Below are 26,168 nucleotides of genomic sequence, written 5' to 3' on the forward strand. Positions count from 1 at the left end.
CAGTTTTTTGAAAAGGAAATGTTTTTTGGAAAAAAAATTGAATTTTTTTCGTTTTTTTCCCAAATTTTTAATAATTATTCCTTTTTATATTTATTAATTAATTAAGTAAATTACAAATAAAATATAATTATCATTTATTTCTTTAATAAAATCTAATATGAACACTTTGATTTTCGGAGACTATTTTGGAGAATAAAAACTAAAAAAAAAAGCTATTTAAGATATTTGTCCAACTAAATAATATATGTTAAGCTAAGTACAAAAAAAAAAAATAATAATAATATATGTTTAAATTTAGACGTATTATAAAACATAGTGATATAAAATATTTTTGAAACAACACAGTTGGTTAGTTTAATCATAATTTTAAATGTTTGTTTTCAAAATAATATTTATAGAAAAAATAAAATTGATAATTGTAGCTTAAAAAAAAAAAATTGCCCAAGGACCCCCTAATTATATTGAGCCGGCCCTGGTAGTGTTCCCCGATCATGGAGTTTGTAACGTCGAGCCGACACTTCGACAATCAGCTAATGATACTATTCCATATAAGTATTATTTTTCCTTAATTATCATATTCAAAAATTAATTGCACTACCCCACAGGCATTAAATTCTCATTATTCTTTATTTTGGATTTTATTATTTATCCACGGAGTCAACAACATTTACCATATATCACAGCTTCTTTTACCTTCCAAACGAAAGGAGGAAGAAGATGAAGCTAAAATGGGAATCAATCTCTACTCTTCACCAAAACGTCTTCCTCGTCAAGGTCCTCGCTGCCGTTTTTATAACCGGTCTCGCCTTCCGCTTCTACGCCGTCCGCTTCGGCCAAGTGTCGGTGAACGAAATCTCCGATCCTCAGATCTCGCCTCCTTCGGTTATCATCTCGGAGAATGAGGATCTCCTCCCCATCGGTATGATCATCTTCATTTGTCAACCACACTACAATCTCGTAGCAGTCACATTCGTTAAGCTTCTTTGTTTCTGAGATCTAGGGATTTAGAGAGATTAGTTCCATTAGTATTCGATCATTTAGCTCAAGCTTGTTCAGTTGTTATGGTTCTTAATTCGTTTGTTTGAATCTATTCCCAGAATTTCATCTCCTCAGGTGTGTGTTTATGGTTGTTTCTGCAGCTAACATAGTTAAGGGTTATGTAAAAGTGTTTGAATACTTGCGGTGATGATAAGAATCTGTTTTTGTTTGTATTAGATATTGAGGTGGAGAAGTGTGATCTCTTCACCGGGAAATGGATCAGAGACCCCTTGGGACCAATCTATACCAATGGCTCATGTGGTGTCGTCGTTGATAGTCACCAGAATTGCATCACCAATGGCCGTCCTGACTCCGGTTTTCTCTACTGGAAATGGAAGCCTAACGACTGCTCCCTGCCCCGCTTTGACCCTCTTAGGTTTCTGCAGCTTATGAGGAACAAGTCTTGGGCTTTCATTGGTGACTCCATTTCGCGTAACCATGTCGAGTCTTTGCTTTGCATGCTCTCCACTGTAAGCACTGCAGCTTTTAAATCCTTTCTCTTTGTAGACTTTTGAAGTGATAAGTGTTTTTGTTTTTTCAGGTTGAAAAACCGGTTGAAGTGTACCACGACGACGAGTACAGATCAAAGCGTTGGCTTTTTCCTTCTCACAATCTGACAATCTCCAACATTTGGTCACCGTTTCTTGTTCAAGCCGCCATTTTTGAAGACTCAAGAGGTGTCTCATCAGCTGCAGTCCAGCTTCACCTTGATATACTCGACAACACATGGACTGATCTGTTTCCCAGCATTGACTATGCCATCATCTCTTCCGGGGAATGGTTCTTGAAAACCGCAATCTACCACGAGAATGCTAATATTGTTGGCTGCCATGGCTGCCCGCAAAGTTCCAACATAACGGACTTAGGATTCGACTATGCTTACAACACATCTCTGCGCCATGTGATGGACTTCATCGCAAGATCCAACACTAAAGGCACGTTCTTTTTCCGGACGTCGATACCTGATCACTTTGAAAACGGTGAATGGCATAACGGAGGGACCTGTAAGAAAACAGAACCTGTGAACGAGGATGAGGTCGAGATGAAAGTTTTGAACAAGATATTGAGAGATGTAGAGATTAGTCAGTTTCAGAGGGTGGTTACAGAGATGGGTCAGGAGGCTGGGCATTTTAAGCTTCTGGACTTTGCTGGAATGTTGCTGACCCGACCCGATGGGCACCCGGGTCCGTATCGAGAGTTCAGGCCGTTTGATAAGGACAAGAACGCAAAGGTACAGAACGATTGTCTGCATTGGTGCTTGCCTGGTCCGATTGATTACTTGAACGATGTTATATTGGAGATCATAGTGAATAGCTGAATCAAAAACACCGGTTTGGTCTTTCGTGTAAATTGATAAAGTTGAAGAAGTTGGATAGAGCTCATTGAAGAATTATAAAACCCAGTTTGGTTCATGATAGCTATTATTATGGATCGATTTTTGTAAAGTGATATTTTTTCGTGGGTTTTCTGTTATATATGCAAAAGTAAGAGATTTCGAGTGAATATGAAAATTAATACAATCTTGGGTGTGTTTAAAACCGTTGTTCAAAGTTCAAACAAAACAAAAAGTGTTTTAAACCGGTTAAGTAAGTTGGTTTAGAGGGAAAGTCAAAACGGTCAAAAGTCATAAAGGTAAGAAATAAAATCTGCATCAACCACGAGAGTATATTTAAATCGAGGAAAGTAAAAATCAATTTGAATTTCGAAAATTTGACCGTTGCTTATCCTCCTATATAACGCCCAACATAGACTACTCTTGACTCGCTAAACCCTAAATCTCAAAGCCTCCATTTCTCTCTTACTCGCTCTTTCTTAATCACTTTTCTCAATGGCTACAGTCGCAAATCCTGCTCCGGCTAAGAAATCGAGAAACAGCAGAAAAGCGTTGAAGCAGAAGAATGAGATCGTGGAGTCACCGTTGTTATCCCCAGCGAAGGGGAAAGAAACGAAGTCATACGAGAAAGACCTGATGGAGATGCAGGCGATGTTGGAGAAGATGAAGATCGAGAAGGAGAAAACAGAGGATCTGCTGAAGGAGAAGGACGAGATCCTGAGGAAGAAGGAGGAAGAACTCGAAACGAGAGACGTGGAGCAAGAGAAGCTGAAGGTGGAGCTGAAGAAGCTTCAAAAGATGAAGGAGTTCAAGCCTAACATGGTAACGATTTAGCAAGTCTAGATTGATATTTGGTTACTTAAATCATATGCTTAATTCTGTTTAATGACTTTGCGACTCTGTCTCTGTTACAGACTTTAGCTTTCTGTCAATCTTTGGCACAAACTGAAGACGACAAGAAGGGGAAGAAGAAGAAGAAGGATGGTGCTGAAACAAAGAGACCTTCCACGCCATACATCTTGTGGTGCAAGGATAATTGGAACGAAGTCAAGAAGGAGAACCCAGATTCGTACTTCAAGGAGACTTCCAACATTCTCGGTGCTAAGTGGAAGACTCTGAGTGCAGAAGAGAAGAAGCCTTACGAGGAGAAGTATAAGGCTGAAAAGGAAGCTTATCTCCAGGTTATCACAAAGGAGAAGCGAGAGAGAGAAGCCATGAAGCTTCTGGAAGATGAGCAAAAGCAGAAGACTGCTTTGGAGCTGCTTGATCAGTATCTCCACTTTGTTCAAGAAGCTGAACAGGAGGATAACAATAAGAAGACAAAGTAAGAAATTTAACTGATTTGATGATAATGAAGGCAAGCAAAATTGAATGATTTTTTTTTCTCGTTTTTGTAGGAAGATAAAGGATCCTCTGAAGCCTAAGCAACCCATCTCTGCTTACTTGATCTATGCAAATGAGAGGAGGCCTGCTTTACGAGAAGATAACAAGAGCGTTATAGAGGTAAGTAAATAAATTCACAATCCTCTTTGTCATTTGACACTGTTGAGCTTAGTTGTGTGTAACTGTGAATGGATAGGTTGCAAAGTTAACGGGAGAGGAGTGGAAGAACTTGTCTGAGGAACAAAAGGCTCCCTACGACAAGGTCTGGAACCACATCAGTAGCCATTGTTGTGTCAAGAAGTAAAAGATTCTAACGGATTCTGTAACAGATGGCAAAGAAGAACAAGGAGATATACCTGGAAGAGATGGAAGGATATAAGAGGACAAAGGAAGAAGAAGCGATGAGCCAGAAGAAAGAAGAAGAGGAACTCATGAAACTCCACAAACAAGAAGCTCTCCAACTTCTCAAGAAGAAGGAGAAAGCTGACCACATCATAAAGGTGACTACTAACTTCAACTCGCATGCCCTACCCTTTAGCTGTAAGTAAGAAAAGAGATTATGTATTAAGTCAGTCACTAACCCATGTCGATTGCAGAAGAAGAAAGAAACAACGAAGAAGAAGAAGAAGAACGAGGATGTTAATCCTAACAAACCAAAGAAGCCTGCTTCTTCATTCTTTCTCTTCTGGTACTACAACACCACAAACAGTCAGAACCCAAGATGTTATTTTCTAACTGTTTTTAAAACAATGTGTTATACAGCAAAGATGCAAGAAAGAGTTTGGCAGAGGAGCATCCTGGGATTAACAATTCAACTCTTACTGCCCACATTTCATTGAAATGGAAGGTATATAATACTAAACCTGATGAGTCTAGAGTAATTTTTATGATAATTAATTGTTAATTGTGACTTAGGAACTGGGTGAAGAAGAAAGGCAAATGTATAACGGAAAAGCTGCAGAGTTAATGGAAGCGTACAAGAAAGAAGTGGAAGAGTACAACAAGACCAAGGCTGCTGCGTAGTAGATGAATACTAGTACTAACTCAGTAGTAGAGAAATGGGAAAAATGTTCAAGTTTGCTTATATTGTCAAGATTTTCTTTATCGGTTGATTCTTCTCTCATATATTTAAAATTTTCATTCTCTCTCAATTGTGTTTGACCTCATTAACTCTCTCACCTGTACCAAAATCCCAATTTACTTTTTACTTTAAACCAGAAATTGGAATTACTGAATAAGTTAAACCGAGGCTGGATTAAAAGAAAAAATGGAATTACCGACGGGCGGAAACAATTAGATATTGAGGGTATTTTGGTAACGTCACAGAAAATTAGGTTGTCGTCGTCGTCTAGCCTACCTCCGAAATGGATACCAATATTTGTGTGATTCATCCAAACCCTAAAAAGCGGGTTTAAAGGAAGGGACCATTTTGTCGTTATTTCTCAGAAGATGAACTCACTCGCTATCCGAGTTTCCAAGCTTCTGAGATCCTCTCCGATATCTCCTCCTCTAGGCAATCAATCCCCTCTTCTTTCACCTAAATCATCTGGGAGTGTAGCAGTCACTGCTTGGAGGTCTTGGTTCTCGACTGGTCCCATCGACGAGGAAGGGTTGGAAGAAGATTTTGAAGAAACCATCTCAGAAAGACCCGCCGAGCTTCAGCCTCATGGTGTTGATCCCCGTAAAGGTTGGGGCTTTCGCGGTGTCCACAGGGTAAACTTGATCTTTAATCTATTATTGTTTTCTTTGCTGAAGATTGTTGTTACAATCAAACCTTAGTCTTCAACCCTATTGAAAAGGAAAGAGTCTTGAAGAATCCAACTGTGTTCTATCAAATCTTCATTCATTCATGACCTGAGTTATCTTGTTGTTGATGTCTTTTGATTTGCTCGCACAGGCCATCATTTGTGGGAAGGTAGGGCAAGCACCATTACAGAAGATCTTGAGGAACGGGCGGACAGTGACCATCTTCACTGTTGGAACAGGCGGCATGTTTGATCAGAGGCTTATGGGAGCAACTAACCAGCCTAAACCTGCTCAGTGGCATAGAATCGCTGTCCACAACGAAGTGCTTGGCTCTTACGCTGTCCAAAAGCTCGCTAAAAAGTAAGCTATGTTTGTTCAAACTAGGATTTGTATTAACAACAACAATTACCACTTCTAATTGATAAGTTTGCTAGCTAGGTACAAGGCCAGTTAATAACATGTTTCACATTCACAATCTCTTTCTCTGTCTTCTCTATTCCCTCCATTTATATTATGTTATCAGTTTATGAACTGCAAACTGAAACTTGCTTGCTGGTGTGCTTTGTTACAGCTCGTCGGTTTATGTCGAAGGTGATATTGAGACTAGAGTGTATAATGACAGCATCAGCAGTGAAGTGAAGAGTATCCCTGAGATTTGCATTCGTCGTGATGGTATGTATGTTTATGTTCATGTTCATGTTCATGTTCATGTTCATGTTGTTGATCCTGATCATTATCGATTCTTTTATCGGTTTCTCGCTGACTGACTTGCGATTTCTTTTGTAGGCAAGATTCGGCTGATCAAATACGGGGAAAGCGTTAGCAAGATCTCTTTCGATGAGCTAAGTAAGTTTATCATATTTTGTTCTGCTAAAATATTCCAATTAAAAATGAAAGAAACATGTGTTCTTCTTGTTAAATATCCCTACTCCATTTGGCAGAAGAAGGATTGATTTAGTCGGAGCAAGAATATCCCTGTGGCCGGAGGACACACTGATTCAACGTTTTGGTTGTCCATTGTGAGAGAGCACTGAGTTTTTTCTTATGAATATTAAGGCCATTTATGTAATTGTCGATCAAAACTAAGCTAGTTCTGCGTCTGTTCCTTAGTATAAGCTGCTCGTCACCAAACACATTTTGTCGGGATGGTTTTTATCATAGCTGTACTACTGCCGATCAGTAATTTAGCCTGCTAAATTACAAATTTGATGAAGACTCTTTTTTTGTTCTCATACAAAAAGACTATTCCGCATTTTCCATAATTATAACCATTGAAAGGGTAAAGGAGTCGTATTTCTTTCCAAGTGACGTATTAAACATGAATTCGTAATTGGTTTCGATGATATGAATATATATGACAACGTCGGGTCCTTACAAAATCTTCTACTAGATGCATATGCTGTTGAAAAGACTGTTATGAGCTACTCTCGGCCAAAATGTTTTCAACTTAGATGGGTGTTAAGCTTCCAAATTGCTGGAAACATCTTTGCATGCTTGTTTTTTGTTGTTGTTGGAGATGGACCACAAGAGCACATTAAATGCTAGGTCCAAAATTAGGCTCGGTCCATTAAACAAATTGATGACTGCAAAAGTCCAAGACGACCTCTCCACTCCGGATGACTGCAAAAGTCCAGGACGACCTCTCCGCTCAGCAAAAATCGCTGGCATCTCTAAGGTAGCCGGTTTGGACAACAAAGCTTCTCCAAATCTCAGGCTGTTGGCCACGGTCAATGCTTTCATTTCTCAGAGGCTGAACCTGTCTTTCTTGGATACTCAAAACAAACACTAAAAGACCAGGATCATATGTGCAAGACAAGTACTTGTTCAATTCAAAAATCAAGATCTCTTTTCCAAAAACAAGTAGCACACATTTCAGCCTTTCAAGATGCATATCAAAGTAAACATTGTAGACTAGAATGATGTCAAGGCATGCTACAATATTACTCATTTTCAGAACATGCCTATCCTTCTCAACATCTGAACACAAAAGAGTAAGTTCAGTTTGAACAACATCTATCAAATGATCTAGACGATTTTCAAAGAAGGTGTTGTAGACCAAGATGTCATTAAAACTCAAAACAACACAATTATCATGAAATGATCTCAGAAGATGCCAAGTTCTATTAGTTTCAGAACATACGAGATCAGGCTGCAAAACAGAATCGCAAAAATCAAGATCACAAAAATCAGTTTGTTTCAAATCAAGCTCAAGAGATTTTTCAAAATGATCAAAGCCTTTGCTATGCTTTAAGAACTGATCAAAACTCAAAATAAATTCAGAACTGATGCCATTGCCTTTTTGAAATCATTTTTGATCAAGAAGTTTCTCAGGTTTAAACAATTTAAAAGAATTAATCATGTTTTCAAAAACAGATTTTAAAACACAAAAATCTTTCATCTTGTCAAGACCAAAACGAATCACATCATGAGAACTGATCTTTACAAACATATTAGGCAGAAAATTAATCAAATCAGATTTCTCACAGTACTCTTCAAGATCAGGAGACAAAGAGGCAGAAGTTGTGTCGGGATCAAAGCATAGATGGCAATCCATGACGATGGAGGTGATGCTTGTTGCTTCTTCATCAAAGACTGGGTCAGGTTCGTCCTCCTCATCAAAGATAGGACCTAGATCCTCATCTAAGGGGTTCCTAGCGTCAAGACGTGGTCCTTGATGTGGATAGTCCAGTGGCTCTTCCTCAAAAACCTGTTGAGACAAAACAAGATTACTCGGATGCTCCGGTTGAAAAACGGTTAGTTCTACAATAGTATGTTCATTATCATTCATAAACTCAGATTCAAGAAAAGGAAGATCACAATTTTTCTCACAAGAAAACAGGCTTTCAATTGGCTCTTCATCAGATTCATCAAAGATTGGTAAAGAATCTGAAAAATCTTTAAACTCTTCAACATGGGTTTCAGATTTACCTTTAGGTTTTTCACTGATGAACAATGATGGCTCAGCTACAGGTGCACGTGTGGATGTGCTCTTATTATGGCTCTTGCTGATGTCTTTGAGGGCTTTCATCATTCCCTTCTCAAAGTTGTCACATATTTCTTGGACATCAATCTAAAGTAATCGCCTTTTTGGATCAGAAACATATCTGGTCGTTTTGATATGATCCTTGCACCTTAGGTCTAGCCGTTCCTGCACACTAACAAACTCATCAAAATTATTCAAAGAATATTTAAATGGAAATTGAGAGACAGTTTGTCGTGGGGGCTTCTCCTTGCTACTTTTCCTTTGAAGACCAAACATCATAACCTGAAAATCTCAACACAAAAGTTAGGAAATAAAACATCACACTCTCAAGTGTTTAATTTCACCCACTCAAGTGTTTCTCTCAAATTTTATGGTAATCACACAAGCTTCTTCTCAATGTTCTAAGAGAACAGATCAAGGAATCCCAATGGGGTAGATCCAAGCAAACAAATGGTTTTTTTTTTTTTTTTTTTTTGTAAAGAGAGGAAGATAAGAGATTTAGCTTTTGGAATCTGCTTTAACCATCTCTAAGGCTGGATTTCTCCTCAGCCAGCAGGCTTACTCTTCCACCACCAATCCACAATCGAAAACTTTTGAATTTTTTTTATATATGGATCTTTCTCTCTTTTTTTTATTTATATGGATGGTAAAGAGGGGACCGGATTCGAGAAAGATAGAAGAATTTTTTTTTTATGAAGAAAATGGTAGATGAGAAAGATGGAATGAAAAGAGATACCGGAAGAGTGGCTCTGATACCACTTTGATACGCCTTAGAAAGGATCACTCAACCGGATTGGAAAAGATATGAACTCCGAAGGAGATCTGATGGATCGATGGGTCGCACAAAGGTTGCGGATTGGCCTTTGATATTCCCGAACCAGATCATTGCCGGATGTGACGCACCGGTCCAACAAAGTGGCGATCTCGAACAATTGCTTGATATGACTCACAAGACCAACAGACAAGAAGAGTTTTCTTGGAGCTAACCACACCAAGAAAACAAGAGAAGTTTTAATCGAAGAACAAAGAGTAAAGACTCAAAAAGTTGAAAGAAAAATGGAATCATTTTATTATGAGAAGTGTTTTCATATTTATACTAGAAAGAGACATAAGAAAGTATTAATGATAGATCTAGAGATCGGATCTGGCTGAAATTAAAAACAAAGTAGAAAACTCTTGAGTTCCAGATCTGATCATAAATGACTCTTCGGCTAACGTCCAGGTTCGTCTGAACCAAGTGGTTCCTTCGCGATAAGGAGCAGGATGGACGGGGCGCATTCTGGACAGTCGGCCGGGTAAGGCTCATGCATCATTCTGGTTCCAGCACGTCCCAAGTCCTTGGATAGTTGTAGAATCCTTGCCTTAGAGAAATTTTGATCATCAAAGTTCAAGAACTGATCATACTGGCCGGCTGATCCATCAGTACGTTCGTCGGAACACTCGGCTCGGATAAGACGGACCAAAAGGGAAAGACTATGGTCTGTCTCGGTTTCCACTCGATCAAACTGATTTCTGGCTTGACCATCAGTCTTGGCTTGGCGAGTTGGTCGGGGAAGACGAGCTCCGGTACGGTCGGTTCGGTCATCTGGACGTGGTTCCAGCCGTAGCTCCTTTCCGGATGCTTGCGGGTTGATCCGGTACACGGCTCGGTCTATCTGTCTGGAACGGTCGGCTGATTGAACCTCAGTTGGAATGATCTGATCGTCCTGAGCTCCATCCTGGTCTGGTTCCATGTACTGATCCATGTACTGGGGCGCATCAGACGATTTCGTTTAGACGACCTCTTTAAGTTTTTGTAATTTCTATTAATACGAAATTCTCCAATCCCCTTACATTTACTATCACATTATATTATTGATCGGATATGGAATCCCATTTTTCATGTTTTTCTTAAGAATTTAATTTGTTGTTTGGTCCGTCGGCTCGTTTATGTTCTCTAAACCAATACAACAATTTGTTGTTTTGACACCATTTTGTGAGCTTTACTTTCAGACTGTTCGTTCCTCCAACCATGCATTTGTTTATCCGGTCCTATGTTGCCGGTTGATTTTGTTTGTGGTCTTTGCAAAGCATTGCAAAGCACGTTGAATCAAGTTGCTCCGGTCCAGTTTCACGGTAAAGTTAAAAATTCGATGGACCAAAGTTTTTTGCCCACCAGAGCCACCACAGTACTTCCACTAACATCAACTATATGCTGTATTCAATATTCATTACTGTTATAAAAGAGATGCTGTGAAAGTTTCTAATTACTCATGACCAGAGGTCTATATTTATACAAGTATTAGACCGTCTTATTTAGACCGTCATAAGAGAAAAGAAAATCATATTCCTAATAGGAATAGGAAATAATACTTATCCTAAATACATATGGAAAAGGATAAACATCAAGTATAGATAAATGTAAACTCTCATTCGCCTAAGTCATTAGCGAATGGGCCGGATGGATAGCTGATGGGTTGGACGGTTTGGGCCTGATATGGGTCGATCACCACTTGGTTTATAACACTCCATCTTGATCGACACATCCGGTTCAGGGCTTGTAACATGCTTAATGTTGCCTCATTAAAACCTTTCCAGAAAAACCCAGTGGGACAAAGCCATGAATAAGGAAAAAGAGTACAACACATGAACTCCCCCTGACTTGTACCCCCGTGTATGTTCTTCAAGTTGGCGCATGGACAATTTGATAGTTTAGCTTCATGGGCGCCAAGTATTGAACTGGTCCTTTAATTGGCACGTCCCAAACTGATAGATAAATTTCATGGACGTGTGGTTGGTGTAGACATGGTGAAGAAGTCGGCTGACATATCATATGACTGAACTTGTAGTCCTTTGAGCTTCTTGAACGTTGATATAGGAATAGCTCTTGCCGAATTGTAACTTGAGTTATCTTGTAACTCTCATATCTTCTGGAACTTCATTAAGACATGGTCAAGACGTGCATCTTTGCAGCTGACCACTCTATGTCCTGGTCGGAAGGATGGCACTCGACCAGTACTCGGATGGACCTCTAATCTGCGATCAAACTTTACTCGCAAGTCCTCTCATGTCCCACGGATCCTCTAGTCACATGGCTTTTTCACACCGTGGACACTTTAATATATATTGAGTCATCGACCCAAACACATACGAATCACTTGGCTTCTCACAGACATGCCTTCGTCCATTCAGACATACATCACCCGTATATGCTAATGGCTTATCCATTATAGCCGATCTTTCTTCATTGGTCGATCCATGTTGAGTTATAGACCTTGTCTATACTCGTTCATACCCCATGAGTGTCTAAGGTCATATCATTAATAATCATTGCTGCAATGAGTTTTATAATCTCATCAAACTATTGATCTGCAGTCAAATACACTCAAGGACCTTTATACATGGTTATCGATCTTTCTTGCCTTCAGCAATGCCATATCCATTTGACCTCGACCAGACATACTTCTGGTCACTCTCTTGGACCATTATGGTTTCCTTTTATCCACTGATATAAACATAATGGCTTGTGCTTACATTGCAGTCCCATACTATAATCTTATTACTTGAAAAACATCACAGTTCACACTTTCTTTGATGGCATCTCATGACCTACTTGCAGTGCTGATTTATTATAAACACAAGGGATTTCTTTTATAAGAATATATAGACTGATTTGGATTGTTCTTTATCGAACTCCTTCACTAAGTTTTACTTAGTCTTATCATATTCAATGCAGCTGCTTTTGCTTCAGTCCATGAACAGCTTAGGAACAATGCTGTTCTTTGAGAACTTCTTTTCTCATCTTTCTGGTACCTTTATTTTCTTTATCCAGTGATCAATATACTGCTTACTACATCATTATTTCTTTTGTTTCCAGACTTCATCAATTTCGAGTTTGTGTAGTAGCATCCACCACATAGGAGCATATTTCCTTATAATCTGTTCCTTTGGTCTCTATGAGTATCCTTGTGTAACAAGCCATTCTTTGAATGCTGTAAGTAGTAATGTGAACGACCTCTTGACTACTTGGTCACGTTCCACATCTCACGATTTTTTTTTCCTCACAAGACCCATTTATCCACTGGTCTATATCATCAGATGGCGTTTCTATATATTTGGCCAATACGTCCATCTCTTCTTTAAACTCTTTAAACCTCACGTTTTCTTTTAATCTGATCTTTATTCTTTATGAGTACTCTTACGTGGGTTCATGATCCTCGCTTTATATCTTTAAACTCAAGTGCTGCTTTCTTTTATGAGCTCTCTTATATGTAAATACATCATTGGTGTTAACACTCTTATGTAGTTCCATAGTGTTCCAGACATGATCTAATAGATTTGAGATCTTATTATCCAGGACCTTTACTACCTTGCAGTTTGGCGTCCCAAACTACATGGTTTGGTACCTTAGATGTTTAGCTGGCCAGCCTTATCTCTCTATCTGGACTGGTTTCCTTTGAACTCGGATTTGTATCATTCTATGCACCTTTCATTTCTTTCCGAGGTTTCTTATCTTTTGGAACTTATTGGTCTATCTTGTATAGACATTGTAGCAACTTGATTGTGTCTCTTAGGACATCAAATTCGTGGTGCTAAGCTGGTATGACTTAGTCATTCTTTTCTTTTCGGGTTAATGTGTCTGGCATCTAGTTCTGCTAGCTTTTGTATCATTTGATCACATTCTTTGGACGTCTTAAATCATATTTTCTAGTCCGAGGATCTTGCCAAGACAATGATGGTAAATACCATTATATTTCTCTTATTCTCTTTTACCAGCTTATTTCTTTCTCCCCCTGATGTTGGATAGTCGGATTCATCAGTCATGCGATCCGTGTACCTGGCCATTATTTGATCACCCATATTTGGCACAAGGTCTCTTAAAAAAAAACGTGGGAGAAAGACATGTTCCTATCCAACATATATTCCCAATATTTTTCTCATCCTCTTCTGAGGTTTCATCCTAGACGGAACATATGTATGTGGTGGTTTATTCAAAATCTCTTAGGATGGTATATGTCTGGTTTATGACCCGTATTCATTCTGAGATGGGATTATCTATGCTCACTTATATGGCCTGATGCATATTAACCTTACACATGTAAATCCTTGTGTCCCCAAGCATTAGGTAGTGGCCTTTGTAGTATAAAGAATTCGGCCAAGTCTTACTATGGTCATAGACCATGTCACACGGATTTGTAGTATGTTCATGGATCACAGTTTGTCCTCACTCCCCCTCATGGACATACTATAATCACGTGGTACTTGGGACAATAGAGCCTAATGAGTTTCCCTTGTGTACATGTTACAAAATGTAAGATTTTATGGGATAACTCTTTGTGCCTTTTGCAATATGTGCATCAATTTTTAAAGACCTGGATGGCTAATCCAGTCATGCCATAAAGTGTATAAAATTTTGTGGGTATACAGGTTACCATGACTTTTGCCTTTATCATACTGATCTTTGGCATAGTCTAGATCAGTAGAGTATGTAGGTATAGTCTTGACCACTTTCTTATAAGGCCTTAGGCGATTTTCTTATAATCTGAAAGGAACTTTTTTTTCCTTTGCCCATTGGTTCAATTGGAAACCATTCATGCTCAAGTCTTTATAACTCAATGGGTCTTTTATTGGGTGAATAAATTTGTGCCCCTTTAGGCAATGCCGTGGTCTATAATAGACTGACTATCCTTTTATTAAGTTTTCATTGTCATTTATCAATCAAGAAATCATCAAGCAAAGCAGACATGATAACTAAAAACAACTCTTATTATTGCTATAAAATTGTAAATGACAAGCAAATCAAAGAAAAACATAAAAACATAAAATCAGAATGTCGAAATCTCGTTTCTTTAGTCAATGTATAAGCCGGCCTCACAATCCATATATTTCCACACGACTTCCTTGGATTCCTCCTTATCAATTTTAGCCTCATTGGCTTCAGGAGGTCTCATCTCACTGTTTCGTTGCTCAATGTATCTTTTCTGAAGTTTTTCAAATCTGCTAATGGTATATATAACTTTCTGCTCTCTTTTCTCAGTTGCCAATAGGCATGAAAATAGGTCATTATAGGTGGTGAAACCCTTAGCCTTATGTGGTAAACAGTTCCTTTGGATGGAATGTGGAATAGGTTTTATATAGTAAATCCTCATTTGTTACCACTTCACCACATAGTTCAAGACTATAGGCGATTTTCATCAGAGCAGAATTATCTTCGTCCACGAATTCAAAATCCTGGAACCTGAGAATCTTCCATTCATTCATGGCTTTTCGCCATAATGCCATTGAGTATCTGGAATTTAGTTTTGTCCAAAGGTCACAAGGATCCTCAATATTTAAGTACTGATCTCTCAGATCCTCAGTGAGATGATAGCGCATAATTGTTATGGCTCTATGCTTTTCACTTTCAATTGCATTATTGCCATCAATGATACATTTCCCGAGTCTTCTAGACTTCAGGGCAACTAAAGTGTTCATTACCCATTCTAGATAATTATCTCCAGTGAGATTTAGGGCAGCATAATCCGAAGGCTCAAATTTCGACATCTGAAACATATTATTAATCAGTTCAAGATGCAACCGAGTCAATAAAATCAATGCATACGGTTTCACAAGTCTCTCAACCAAACAATTAACTACTCGACCATGGTGCGAGAAAAACAAGTATGCGAGGTCTATATGATGCTCTAGGCCACACAGCCTTATAAAATTGTGATGCAACAACCCTAGAGGTCGGTTTTTATATCTGAATGCAATCAAAGCATCAATCATAACAACAATCATATTCAGACCGATTTTTAATCAATGTGAGACCAGGTCAATAATTCTTATGTTTTACTTTTCTTAAAACATTTAGTATGATCAAGCAATCAGAATAATAATGCAAGTATCATCAGATCATATTAGGGTTTCAAGGCCCATTTTTTCGGTTTGATTTTATCAATATCAAGTTTTACAAAAGAATTAAATCAGATCAATCAGTAAATTTTAGCAATTCTCTAGCAATCCTAACAGTAAAAGGAAATTTTCCAGCAAGTAGAAAAAGAAATTTCAGGAAAAAGAAATTTTTCTACTTTTAGCAAAAAAAAAATTCACAATTCTGGACAGATTATGGTTTTAATCAAAACTAGCAATTTTCCTAATCAGTTCATTCGATATTCAGACAATTAATCACAATATGGAAACTTGTTTATCAATCGATTTATGCAAAAAGGAAAATTAGGGTTTTCAGCAATTTAACAATTTTAAGATCAAATTCGATTCTAAACAGTTCTATTTACTCAAACAATCATCAAAGATAATTCAAGGTTTTAATCTAGCAACCTAAACCTCAGATACATCAAAATCAATCAATCAAAACAGTCGGATCAATTTAGGTTTTTGATATTTCAGATTTTCAAAACATCATAAAGGAAACGGATCATATAATTTAGATGTAGGGTTTCAATGCCCTTACTGATCAATCAATGTTCTAACAACCCTAACAGCCATTGATCTATCAACTTAACAGGAAAACAATCTAACCAAAACTTAGTTCCATATGTTAGGGTTTATATGTTAGGGTTTCTATTATCCTAGATTAGGGTTCTTCAAATTTTAATGGTTCAGATCTTTATCAATCAACCAAATTCAGTGTAGGTTCTTTTAAGTTTCGAGTTTTACCTTTAGAAACTTATGGAGTGTAGATTTGGACCACCAAAGAGAGAAGGAGGCCACGAGCTGATCGTTCTTCGAGTCGGGTCGCGGACGGGCTGCTTGCTTGGTCGGATCACGAACAGGGAAGAAGGAGAACGTCTGGTTTACTTGATCACGTCTAGAAAGAGCTAACTTCAAGAGAGAGAGAGAGCTCGGATTTGGGTTAGGAAAACGATTAGGGTTCCAAAGCAAATCGGCGACGCGTACTGTAGCAGAGCGTGACGGCGCGTCAGTGATCGGATCGACAAGCGGTTTGCAGTGTCTGATTCGTCTCGACGAGAGCTTCAATTTGATATATTGCTCGTCGTCTGGGTCCTCACGGTTTGGGAGAACGATCTCTTTGAAGTTCCGCCGGAATTAGGGTTTTGTGATATTCGGCTGAGTTTAAGGAATTTCGTGGGGGCTTAAGGTTGGAGGCTATCGTTCTGATAACGTGTTATAAAAGAGATGCAGTGAAAGCTTCTTATTACTCATGACCAGAGGTCTATATTTGTACAAGTATTAGACCGTCTTATTTATACCGGCATAAGAGAAAAAGAAATCCTATTCATAATAGGAATAAGAAATAGTATTTATCCTAAATACATATGGAAAATGATAAACATTAAGTATAGATAAATGTAAACTCTCATTCGCCTAAATCATTAGCGAATGGACCGGATGAATAGCTGATGGACCGAACGGTTTGGACCTGATATGGATCGATCACCACTTGGTTTATAACAATTACGGCTTTGTATGAGATACATCAATTTACCGACTTGTTTTGATAAAAATCAGGGGTGTTGAGAAAAGCAAACTCCCAAATAAATTATATATATATCAAATATAAATGAAAATCAAAGAACAAACTACTCTAACAAACACGAAGATCTAAAAACCAAAGGAAACAAACACAAAGAAAAGGAAAATCTAAAAAAGGACGTAAGATGGAAAATTATATCCCAAAAAACAGATGAGAAGGAAAAAAAAATGCTTACTATATAAAAAGGGAAATAAAACGAATAATAATTGAGAATCATCACAAGGCTAAGAAACAGTAGAACTCCTGAGATCAATAACGATGACATTTATATTTTCTTTGCTTCCTCTAGCAATTGCAAGCTCTGCTAAAATTACGGCAGCCTTTGTGGAACTCGATTCCCTCGTACCTCTGTCAAATTATTTTGAGTTCATTAATTAGTCTCATCGTAAAATTTATATAATCTACGTATTTTGACACTTAAAGTTAACACAAAATTCAATTTAATCTTAAAACTCCGTAAGTCGCCAACACTAGTTTACAAGAAAAACGAACTTAATATTTTTTGCGTATTAAGGAATAAAAATATTGTGAAAAAATTTAATTAATATAGTAAAGAATTCTAACCCGGCTGGAAATTTATCGTAGAGACAACGTTTGACAAGCTGATATGTGTCGTCGTCGGAGACGACATTCCATAGACCTTCACATGCAAGTACTATGAAACCATCTATCATTGTTCGCTTATGGATCTTCAGTTTCTGATCCACACCACTCTGCAAAAAAAAAAAAATCGGTTAGATCCAAATTAGAAAATAGCTTTATATATGGAATATATCCTTTTGTATTTCATCTTAATTCAGATAAAAATAAAAAAGATTATTTTCTTTAATAAAATTAAAAGATTTGTGGATATAAAATCAATAATTGTAGAATAAAAAAAGGTTAATTAAAAACGTTTATGACAACTAGTGACTTCTTAACGCTAGTATTTAGAATTTTTTTTTTAATTTTATTATGCAATTAATAGTATATTGAACATTATACTTCTTCTTTTTAAAAACAAACATACTTTGTTTGACTGAGATATTTTTCCTTTGATAGTACAGAAAAAAAAACTAATAAAGGGTTGATTGGTTGGGCTTTATCTCTCTACTTTAACTTTGTTTATTTTTAAATCACCAAATTTTATCAATCATGTTGTAGCTTTACTTTTAAAAATTAAAGTATACATCAAGTTTTTATTTAGTTTTACCACTCATGCTTTAACTTTATTTTTAAAGTTACAGCAAAAAAAATAAAGCAAAACTTTTTCTTATGTATTTTAGGCAAAAACTCTACATCTTCTTTTTATAGGCTGTAAAATCTGTAAATGAAAAAAAAATATCTATAATATCAAATAAATTATATAATCATAATCAAAACTTTTATAAATATTTTAATTTTGAATTTGAGTGTTTTTAAATTATTAAGATATTTAAATAATATAAATATTATTTACATATCACATTTTAAATTGCAATAAATTTTGATAATTTATTAAAAAATATTAATATAAATTATTTTAACTGATATAAAATAATAATTTTATATATACAACACATATTTCATATATTTTATTTTAAAATATCTACAGCTTACAGCTACAACAAATTTAACTACAGCAAAAGTCTCTGCAGAAAAAGTCTAAGTCTACAGCTAATCATCTACAGCTAAATTTTTAAAGCCACAGTCGAACCAATCATCACCGATTAGTGGCGGAACTCCTGTAACATGGGTTGCGAGACTTGTGTCGGAGCCAATATTCGGATCCTTAGTAATATAATGCATGCGGCAAAGCTATTACCTGGTGAATATGGATATGGCAAAGAGGCAAAGCGATTCCGCCGTTAGAGTAAAGAACCGCCCTTGCGCCGCCACGACAAAGCGAAACCACCTCCTCTTTTCCTATAATCGTAACCACAGCTTTGGCAGCCGCAGACCTCACCGTCCCCACCGCTTCAGAAAAGCATGAGCTCATCACCTTATTCCAGTCAGCCGCCACTCCACGACTATGGCATGACGCTACCTCTTCCTTCACAAGCCGACGCAGCCTCTCCTCAAAGAATTTAGCTAGTCTAAGACCGTCGAAAATTCCGAAAATATCATAAGACGGGATCTCGTTAACGACGGTAGAAACGGCGGTTGTCATAGCTCTCAGCCGTCCCATGACCGACACTACTCCGTGGCAGGCGTTTGTTTTTCTGTCTAGATCGTTAATTGTCACGTCAGCCATTTGTGAATCGACAGGGACCTTTGTTGCGTCCGATGTCGACCCTACATCTCCTGATTATATAGAGGAACAAAAGTATTAGTAGCCAGCGGAAAAAAAACTTTTGGTATAATTTTTGTATGTTTTGTATAATAAAAGAACTTTAACAAATAATCATTAAATATATTTTCTTTGAAAACAGGTTTTGATAAGAATTGAATGAAAGACATTTAAAATTTTATGTCAATGGTAACCATGGAAACTAACACGTACCACCTTTACATATTCACCAGGAATGCTTTAGTTTCAGACGCATGGGCAGTGCTTAAGATTGACCTTGATTGATAACCAACTGCTCTAGAGTAACTCTTAGGAGGGTTTAAAAATGACACCCCCTCCTCTTAATATAAGTGCGTTCCCTTCTAAAAGAGTTAATTTAATTCGTATCTCAAAACTTTTGATATAAAATCTGGTAGTTTTGTACTAAAAATGAAATTCAAATACACTCATGAAAATTCGAAAAAAAATGAAATTAAAAAGAGAAAGAAAAGAGCATAATTAGAGTGACTTCTATTGTGGAGTACTCAATACCGTTCTCTTCGATTTTTGGTAGTTTCACAGGTCTGCTCTCGCCTCTAACGGTAGATCCCGGATCAGCCATTCTTACCCGCTTGCTATCGCCAGAGTCACTGCCGCCGGGTAGAATGGGCCAAGTAATATCCTTTTCCATGACTATGATTCCACTTGAAGTGTTCGACTACTAACTAACCCGTTGAGGTGGGCAAAAGTATATTATATACACATTATAAACTAATATTATATACGTAGCCTATGCTTATGTTATATATATAGATTCACATATCCTGTCGTGTCTTTTATCTGTTATTATTATAAAGAAAAAAACGAAAGACGGTCCAGAGACCGCCACTTCTATAGAATACGTTTATTTATTGAACAAGAAAGAGCTTACATACAAACCATAATCTGGACAACTTGGTAGACCACAATGTTCGTCAGTATATGATAGTTTGGTATCTTTGGATAGCAATTCCGATTAGTCCACTTTTGTTGTAGTTTTCTACTAACCCAAGATTTTTTTTATGGCTTGACGACATATTCGACGGGAGAATTTAAACCGCTTTCGTATCAATGGATGTTTGAGTGAGATATAGATAAGTATCGTTCTCTATATATAGGTTTCGAATGTTTTAATCCATCATGCATTGCACCGCAGTTAACAGTATAATTTTTTTTACATATACCATATATCTATACGTTTTTATAATTGTTAGAACCACGCTGCAGCTGCATTATTGACAAAAGATATGAAAGAGATAAGAAGCTAGACTTGAGAAACAAGGTTGGACTTGAGAAACAAGGCTGGACTTGAGAAACAAGGCTAAGGAGCTGGACTTTCAGGAACATAGTGGAGCTGGTCGAATTTAAACTCACAAGAAGCACCTAACAGTTGGAGAGCAAGGAGATAAGTTGGGTGAATTATTTATAGTATTAGTCACATGATCTACTTAAGGATGGAAGAAGACAAGGAAGGCTCCAAGACCGTTGAGGACCTGTCACTATCCATCGATCAGATTTTCATTCTTTATTCTTTTCTTAGTTTATGAGTTTCATATTTTATTCATTGTTGTACCAAGCCATCTTGCCTTTAAATCTCTGTAACATGTTGCACATCATGGTTAAGGAAATAAATTCTTCTTTACTCTATCTCTCTTACTCTTGATTTCTCTTCTCACTCTCTCTCTTGTTCTTCACTTTGTTCTTCATTAACTTTCATGGTATCGTTACCTCAATTACTTCCGCAAGCTTACTCTATTTCTCTCTGTCTCTTGATTCTCTGGTTTTATTTCACAAATTTCTTTTATCCAGTGGATAATAAATGTGAGTTCTTGAGTGTTCTTGAGTATTTTCTTCAAATTTCTTGGTTGTGCTCACTCTGCTCACTCTGTTCTGTCTCTAATCTTATTTCTTGAGAGTTTATCTTGTTTCTAAGAGCATCTGCAACGGGAAAACGTTGCAAGTCCTTAGCGGTGAAACCTAGAGGAATTAGAGTAGAATAATATTATTTAGGGTAAATAAGCTAAGGATCAATACGTAAATAAGGATTTATCGTGGTTGATCCTTAGAGACGTGGCGTGCTGTGATTCGTTGCTCGAGTTTTTGTGTTTGGTTTTGTCAAAAAAAAAAAACATTTTCGACGGAAGAAGCGCAAGAAAAAATAGAGCTCTCTCCTCCAGGCGATTCGATCGGTTTCAGAACGAAGGTAAATCGAAGCCCTCTCTTCGAGTTTTTGGGATATAGATTAGGTTTGATGTTATTTTTCTCTCGATTTAGGGTTGGGTTCTCGGTTAGGGTTTCAAAACATTTGTGTTTTCAATCGATTTGGGGATTTTTCGGATGAAGTTAGGGTATCAAAAGTTTTGGGTTTCGAATTTATTTGGGGATCTTTTCGTGTGTAGTTAGGGTTTATAGAACTTTGTTACAATCGACTGAAACGATTTGGGGAGCTTGTGGTTTCTTCTTAATCTTTGGTAACTCGATCGTTTGTTCTCGTTGATGTTTTGTTCTCATTTTCTCATTTGTTCTCGTTGATGTTTTGTTCTCATTTTCTCATTTTCTCATTTGTTCTCGTTTTGTTCTTGTTTGTTCAGGTTAACCAAGCATGGGACAAGATTATTCGTACAGCCAGCCGTCTTCATCTGACGAGTTCGACATAACTTCCCTGCTTGAAGCAGAAGCTGCAATGTACGCGGATGAAGGCGAGAGTAGCTACAATGCGGCAGAGCCGTTTAAGTACTCACCTCCGGAGCCGAGAGTAGCTGATGATGGAATCCCGACGCCTTGTTGTGGTGGTGGTGGTGATCCTATTGTCGCAACATCAGAGATGAGTGACTTTCAGAGACAGCTTAGAGAGCTTAAAGATGAAGGTCATGTGAATGCGTCGAAGCTGGATATGCTAGAGAGGACCGTTGGGGAATTATCTAAGAAGGAAGTAGAGGTTATACATGGCTTCGCATTGGAAGTTTACGTAATGGTCTATGGGTTAGTTCTAATAGGTTGGCGGTCATGTATCTTCATGGTTAGTTTCTCTCTTGAGTTTTTCATTGAATCTTATGTTAGAGTTAAGAAATTTTGACTTTTTCATATGTTATTTTTTTCAGGCAGAGCTTGAAAGGATTACAAGGACCGTCTCTGACCTTCAGAGTGTATGTATAAAGGTTCGGTAGCTAAGGTCCTGAAGAAGCTGTTGTAGAATCCGCGGTCAAGGAGAGGAGGAAGTGGTCTCTGAAAGAGGACAAGATCCTTATTGGTGCTTGGCTTAACACCAGTAAGGATGCGGTGGTGAGCAATGAGCAGAAAGCCGGTGCGTTCTGGAAGAGGATCGTCGAGTACTACAATGCAAGCCCTCACCTGGTGGGAACAACACCTAGAGAGCTTGGTCAGTGCAAGCAGAGGTAGGCTATGATTAACGAGCAAGTGTGCAAGTTCGTAGGATGCTACGACGCAGCTTTGAGGGAGCAGAGAAGTGGACAAAATGATGATGATGTGATGAAAGCTGCACTGGACCTTTTCTACAATCATTACTCGGTCAAGTTTAGCATGGAACATGCCTGGAGGGAGCTGAGGCATGACCAGAAATGGTCGTCCACCTATGTGGCTAAGTACAGTGGGAAGGAAAAGCGCAAAGTCTCGGAGGTTGATACAGCAGATGAAGTGGGAGAACCACAGGGTAGACCTATGGGGGTTAAGGCTGCTAAAGCTGCTATGAAGAAGAAAAAGAGTGGTAAAGAGGAGTCATTGGCAGCGATACACGCCATCATGGAAGTAAAAAAAACAGTCTCTAAACAGAAACTGCTTGAACGTCTACTGGCCAAAAAAGAGCCACTCACTGAGATGGAAACATCTCTTAAACTCAAACTTATGTCTGAGATGATATGAGTTTAGGTATTGGCATATTTACGTAGTTAGTGGTCTCTTTGGAATTGGCATCTTGTTAGCTATCTTGTTTGTAGATGTTCCGTAGTTAGCTATCCTGTTTGTAGTTAGCTATCTTGTTTGTATTGCGATGTTGAGTTGTACTAACCAAGTCACGGGTTTTTGTTTCATCTTTCTTGCAGGTGCAGCAGTAGTTGTACTAACCAAGTCATGGATGCTTATGGAGTTGTTGACTAACCAAGTCACGGGTTTTGGTCTTTGCCGCATGTGAAGACTGTCACGGGTTTAGCTTATGTACTATAAGTAGTTGTAGTGTTTGTAGCTCCTTCATCAAACTTGTTTCCTCTTGTTTCCTCCTCTGTTTCTCGGAGAGATTGTAATATTCTCAACTATCAACTATCACTTTGTCTATCAAACTTTGTGTTCTTCATCAAACGTGGTTCTTCTCTTTCTCAACTATCACTTTGTCTATCTCAAGTTGTTGTGTTTCTCAAGTTCTCCTCTTCTGTTTAGGTAATTCAACTATCACAAGTCGTATGCATATAGATAAACAAAATTAACTTATGCAACTATCACTTTGTCTATCTTATGTTGTTGTGTTTCTCAAGTTCTTTCTCTTTTTAATCTCAATTCAATTTATACATTATACAATATTTATACATGTGTTGCAAGATTAAAGAAAATAAACTTATACATTCTTCAAAAAAAAAAAGAATAATTTATGCATGTGTATTAAGGTTTAAAAAATTAAATTATACATTATTCATAAAAAAAAGAATAATTTATGCATGTGTATTAAGGTTTAAAAAATTAACTTATACATTATACATAAAAAAACAGAATAACTTATACATGTGTATTGAGATAAAAAAAAACTTATACATATGTTTCTAAACCAGGATGTCGTCATCTTCATCCAATGATTTGGAAGAAAGATTGGACGAAATTTTCGACGAAATCTGCGAAGATACTTTCAACAACATCGAGGCCCAAACCAATAAGCAACGGAAACGTGCTTATATAGAACGAAACCGTGAAGCAGGACACAACCGTCTATAGAATGACTACTTCAGCGACAATCCCGCATTTGAATCACATTTATTCAGACGCCGTTTCCGTATGAACAAGGAATTATTCTTGCATATTGTCAACGGACACAAGTATAAGTTCGCTTACTACCTCACAGACAGTATATATCCAAAATGGTCAACATTTATCCAATCTATCTCACTTCCTCAAGGTCCTAAAGCAGAGTTATTTGCTAAAACTCAAGAAGCAGCCCGAAAAGATGTGGAACGGGCTTTTGGAGTATTGCAAGCTCGATTTGCGATTGTCTAAAACCCGGCTCTTACTTGGGACAAAGAAAAGATAGGGAAGATTTTGTGAGCATGTATCATAATACATAATATGATAGTCGAAAATGAACGCAATGGATACACTCGTATCGACATATCGGAATTGGAAGAAGGAAGCGTCACCAGAAGTTCACAGGTGGAAACCGAAACCGACAGGCCTACAAATCTCAATAACATGTTTGTCAATCAGAATCAGAAAGATCTTCGGGATAGGCGTATACATGAACAATTGAAAAAAGATTTAATTGAGCATATTTGGAATAAATTTGGTGATGAGTATTAATAATTAAAAATATCTTTAAGTTTAATTATTGTATTTTTATTTTTATTCATGCAATAAATAAAATTTTAATTTCACTTTAAAAAAAAATTATTTTTTATTCTTAAGAACTCCTAATTGGAGAACACCATTGGACACACTATTTTGATTAGAGTCCTTAACTATTAAAAAAAATATATATATATTAAACTAATCCTAAGGACTCCTTCATCTAATCCACCATTGTGGATGCTCTAAGATTAAGATCTCTCAGTTCCAGAACTAATTTCTCTCAAATCCAGTTTTGAAATTTCAAAATATTCTTGGCGCCAGATTGAAAAAAATGGAGCAGTACAGAATAATTCACATTCCAGTCATACTCAAGGGACCAGGAAACTATATTACCTGGTCTAGGATGGCCAGGACAGGCCTTGGAGGTAGAGGTCTTTGGGAGCATGTCTCTTCAAGTTCAGCTCCAAAGCAAATCACCCAAGGAGAAGATGGCAAGGAGGTTGTAGTGGTAGATGAAGGCAAATGGGTTCAGGAAGATCTCATGGCGTTGTGTACCTTGCAAAGCTCTCTTGATGGTCCACTTATGGACTCTTACTCACATTATACCACCACAAAACAGTTGTGGGATACTTTGCATAAGGTGTATAGCAACACTTCAAATCTCACCATAATCTTTGAAGTGAAGAGAGCCATCAACAACTTACAGCAAGAAGAAGGAGACTTCACCAAGCACCTTGGGAAGTATAGTCAGTTGTGGTCTGAGCAGGAGATGCTAAGGCCAAGCACCAATGACCCTGACATACTTGAAGCCAGGCGTGAGAAAGACAAGACCTTTGGATTACTTCTCACACTCAGCCCAAGCTTCAATGATGTGGTGAAACATATATTGAGAGACAAGGAACTTCCATGCTATGATGAAGTGTGTGCTCAACTTCAAAAGGAGATAGGCTTAGATGGTCTCTTTGGAGGTGGAAAAGAAGGTCTTTCTATGGCACACAAGGCTGAGAATATGGAAAGTGCATCAGCTAACAAAGCTTACTTCAAGCCAAGGGGAGGAGGAGACAAAACAGTGACTTGTGAACATTGCAAGAAGCAAGGACACTCCAAAACCAACTCTTGGATCCTCCATCCTCATCTCAGGCCAGCCTCAGCCAACAAATACAGCCAGGCCAGAGCCCATGAAGCAAGAGCTCAGGAGCATCCAGCACCAGGCTACATGCACATGGGAGATGATGGGAGAGCCTTGGTCTCTACAACCCACACTGGTGCCTCCACTTCTCACGCCATGCCTCAGCCATCTCATGAGGATGCATTCATCATGAAGTCAGACATTGAGGCCTTGATCAAAGCTCTCAATGCAAATTCTGGTAACCAAAGTATTAACAATTTAAATTCTATTCACAATGAATCACACACTGCTAGGCTAATGATCATTGATTCA

General features: G+C 37.7%; 5 protein-coding genes across 5 annotated transcripts; 4 read left to right on the top strand and 1 right to left on the bottom strand.

The window, feature by feature from the left end:
• Positions 1–658: 658 nt before the first annotated feature.
• On the top strand, positions 659–2,541 carry LOC106439720 (protein trichome birefringence-like 23). Its single transcript, XM_013881225.3, has 3 exons — positions 659–919; positions 1,216–1,508; positions 1,580–2,541. The coding sequence occupies exons 1-3, from the start codon at positions 718–720 to the stop codon at positions 2,354–2,356; spliced, it is 1,272 nt and encodes a 423-aa protein (XP_013736679.1). The 5' UTR covers positions 659–717; the 3' UTR covers positions 2,357–2,541.
• Positions 2,542–2,790: 249 nt separating this feature from the next.
• Positions 2,791–4,905, top strand: LOC106439728 (high mobility group B protein 13-like). Its single transcript, XM_013881235.3, has 8 exons — positions 2,791–3,193; positions 3,286–3,695; positions 3,769–3,874; positions 3,951–4,016; positions 4,084–4,254; positions 4,351–4,442; positions 4,517–4,601; positions 4,670–4,905. The coding sequence occupies exons 1-8, from the start codon at positions 2,867–2,869 to the stop codon at positions 4,775–4,777; spliced, it is 1,365 nt and encodes a 454-aa protein (XP_013736689.1). The 5' UTR covers positions 2,791–2,866; the 3' UTR covers positions 4,778–4,905.
• A 218-nt stretch (positions 4,906–5,123) lies between these two features.
• On the top strand, positions 5,124–6,732 carry LOC106439737 (single-stranded DNA-binding protein, mitochondrial). Its single transcript, XM_013881246.3, has 5 exons — positions 5,124–5,467; positions 5,652–5,860; positions 6,072–6,172; positions 6,287–6,346; positions 6,442–6,732. The coding sequence occupies exons 1-5, from the start codon at positions 5,204–5,206 to the stop codon at positions 6,456–6,458; spliced, it is 651 nt and encodes a 216-aa protein (XP_013736700.1). The 5' UTR covers positions 5,124–5,203; the 3' UTR covers positions 6,459–6,732.
• Positions 6,733–16,947: 10,215 nt separating this feature from the next.
• On the bottom strand, positions 16,948–20,218 carry LOC106373968 (probable protein phosphatase 2C 54). The gene is made up of 4 exons (XM_013814080.3): positions 19,739–20,218; positions 18,743–19,221; positions 17,524–17,672; positions 16,948–17,307 (listed from the first exon to the last, which is right to left on the bottom strand). The coding sequence occupies exons 1-4, from the start codon at positions 19,875–19,877 to the stop codon at positions 17,184–17,186; spliced, it is 891 nt and encodes a 296-aa protein (XP_013669534.1). The 5' UTR covers positions 19,878–20,218; the 3' UTR covers positions 16,948–17,183.
• Positions 20,219–22,627: 2,409 nt separating this feature from the next.
• On the top strand, positions 22,628–23,104 carry LOC106358421 (glutathione S-transferase T2-like). The gene has a single exon (XM_013798223.1). The coding sequence runs from the start codon at positions 22,628–22,630 to the stop codon at positions 23,102–23,104; it is 477 nt and encodes a 158-aa protein (XP_013653677.1).
• Positions 23,105–26,168: the final 3,064 nt, after the last annotated feature.

The sequence above is a fragment of the Brassica napus genome, chromosome C9 (assembly GCF_020379485.1).
Source record: "Brassica napus cultivar Da-Ae chromosome C9, Da-Ae, whole genome shotgun sequence".
NCBI classification, from domain to species: domain Eukaryota; kingdom Viridiplantae; phylum Streptophyta; class Magnoliopsida; order Brassicales; family Brassicaceae; genus Brassica; species Brassica napus.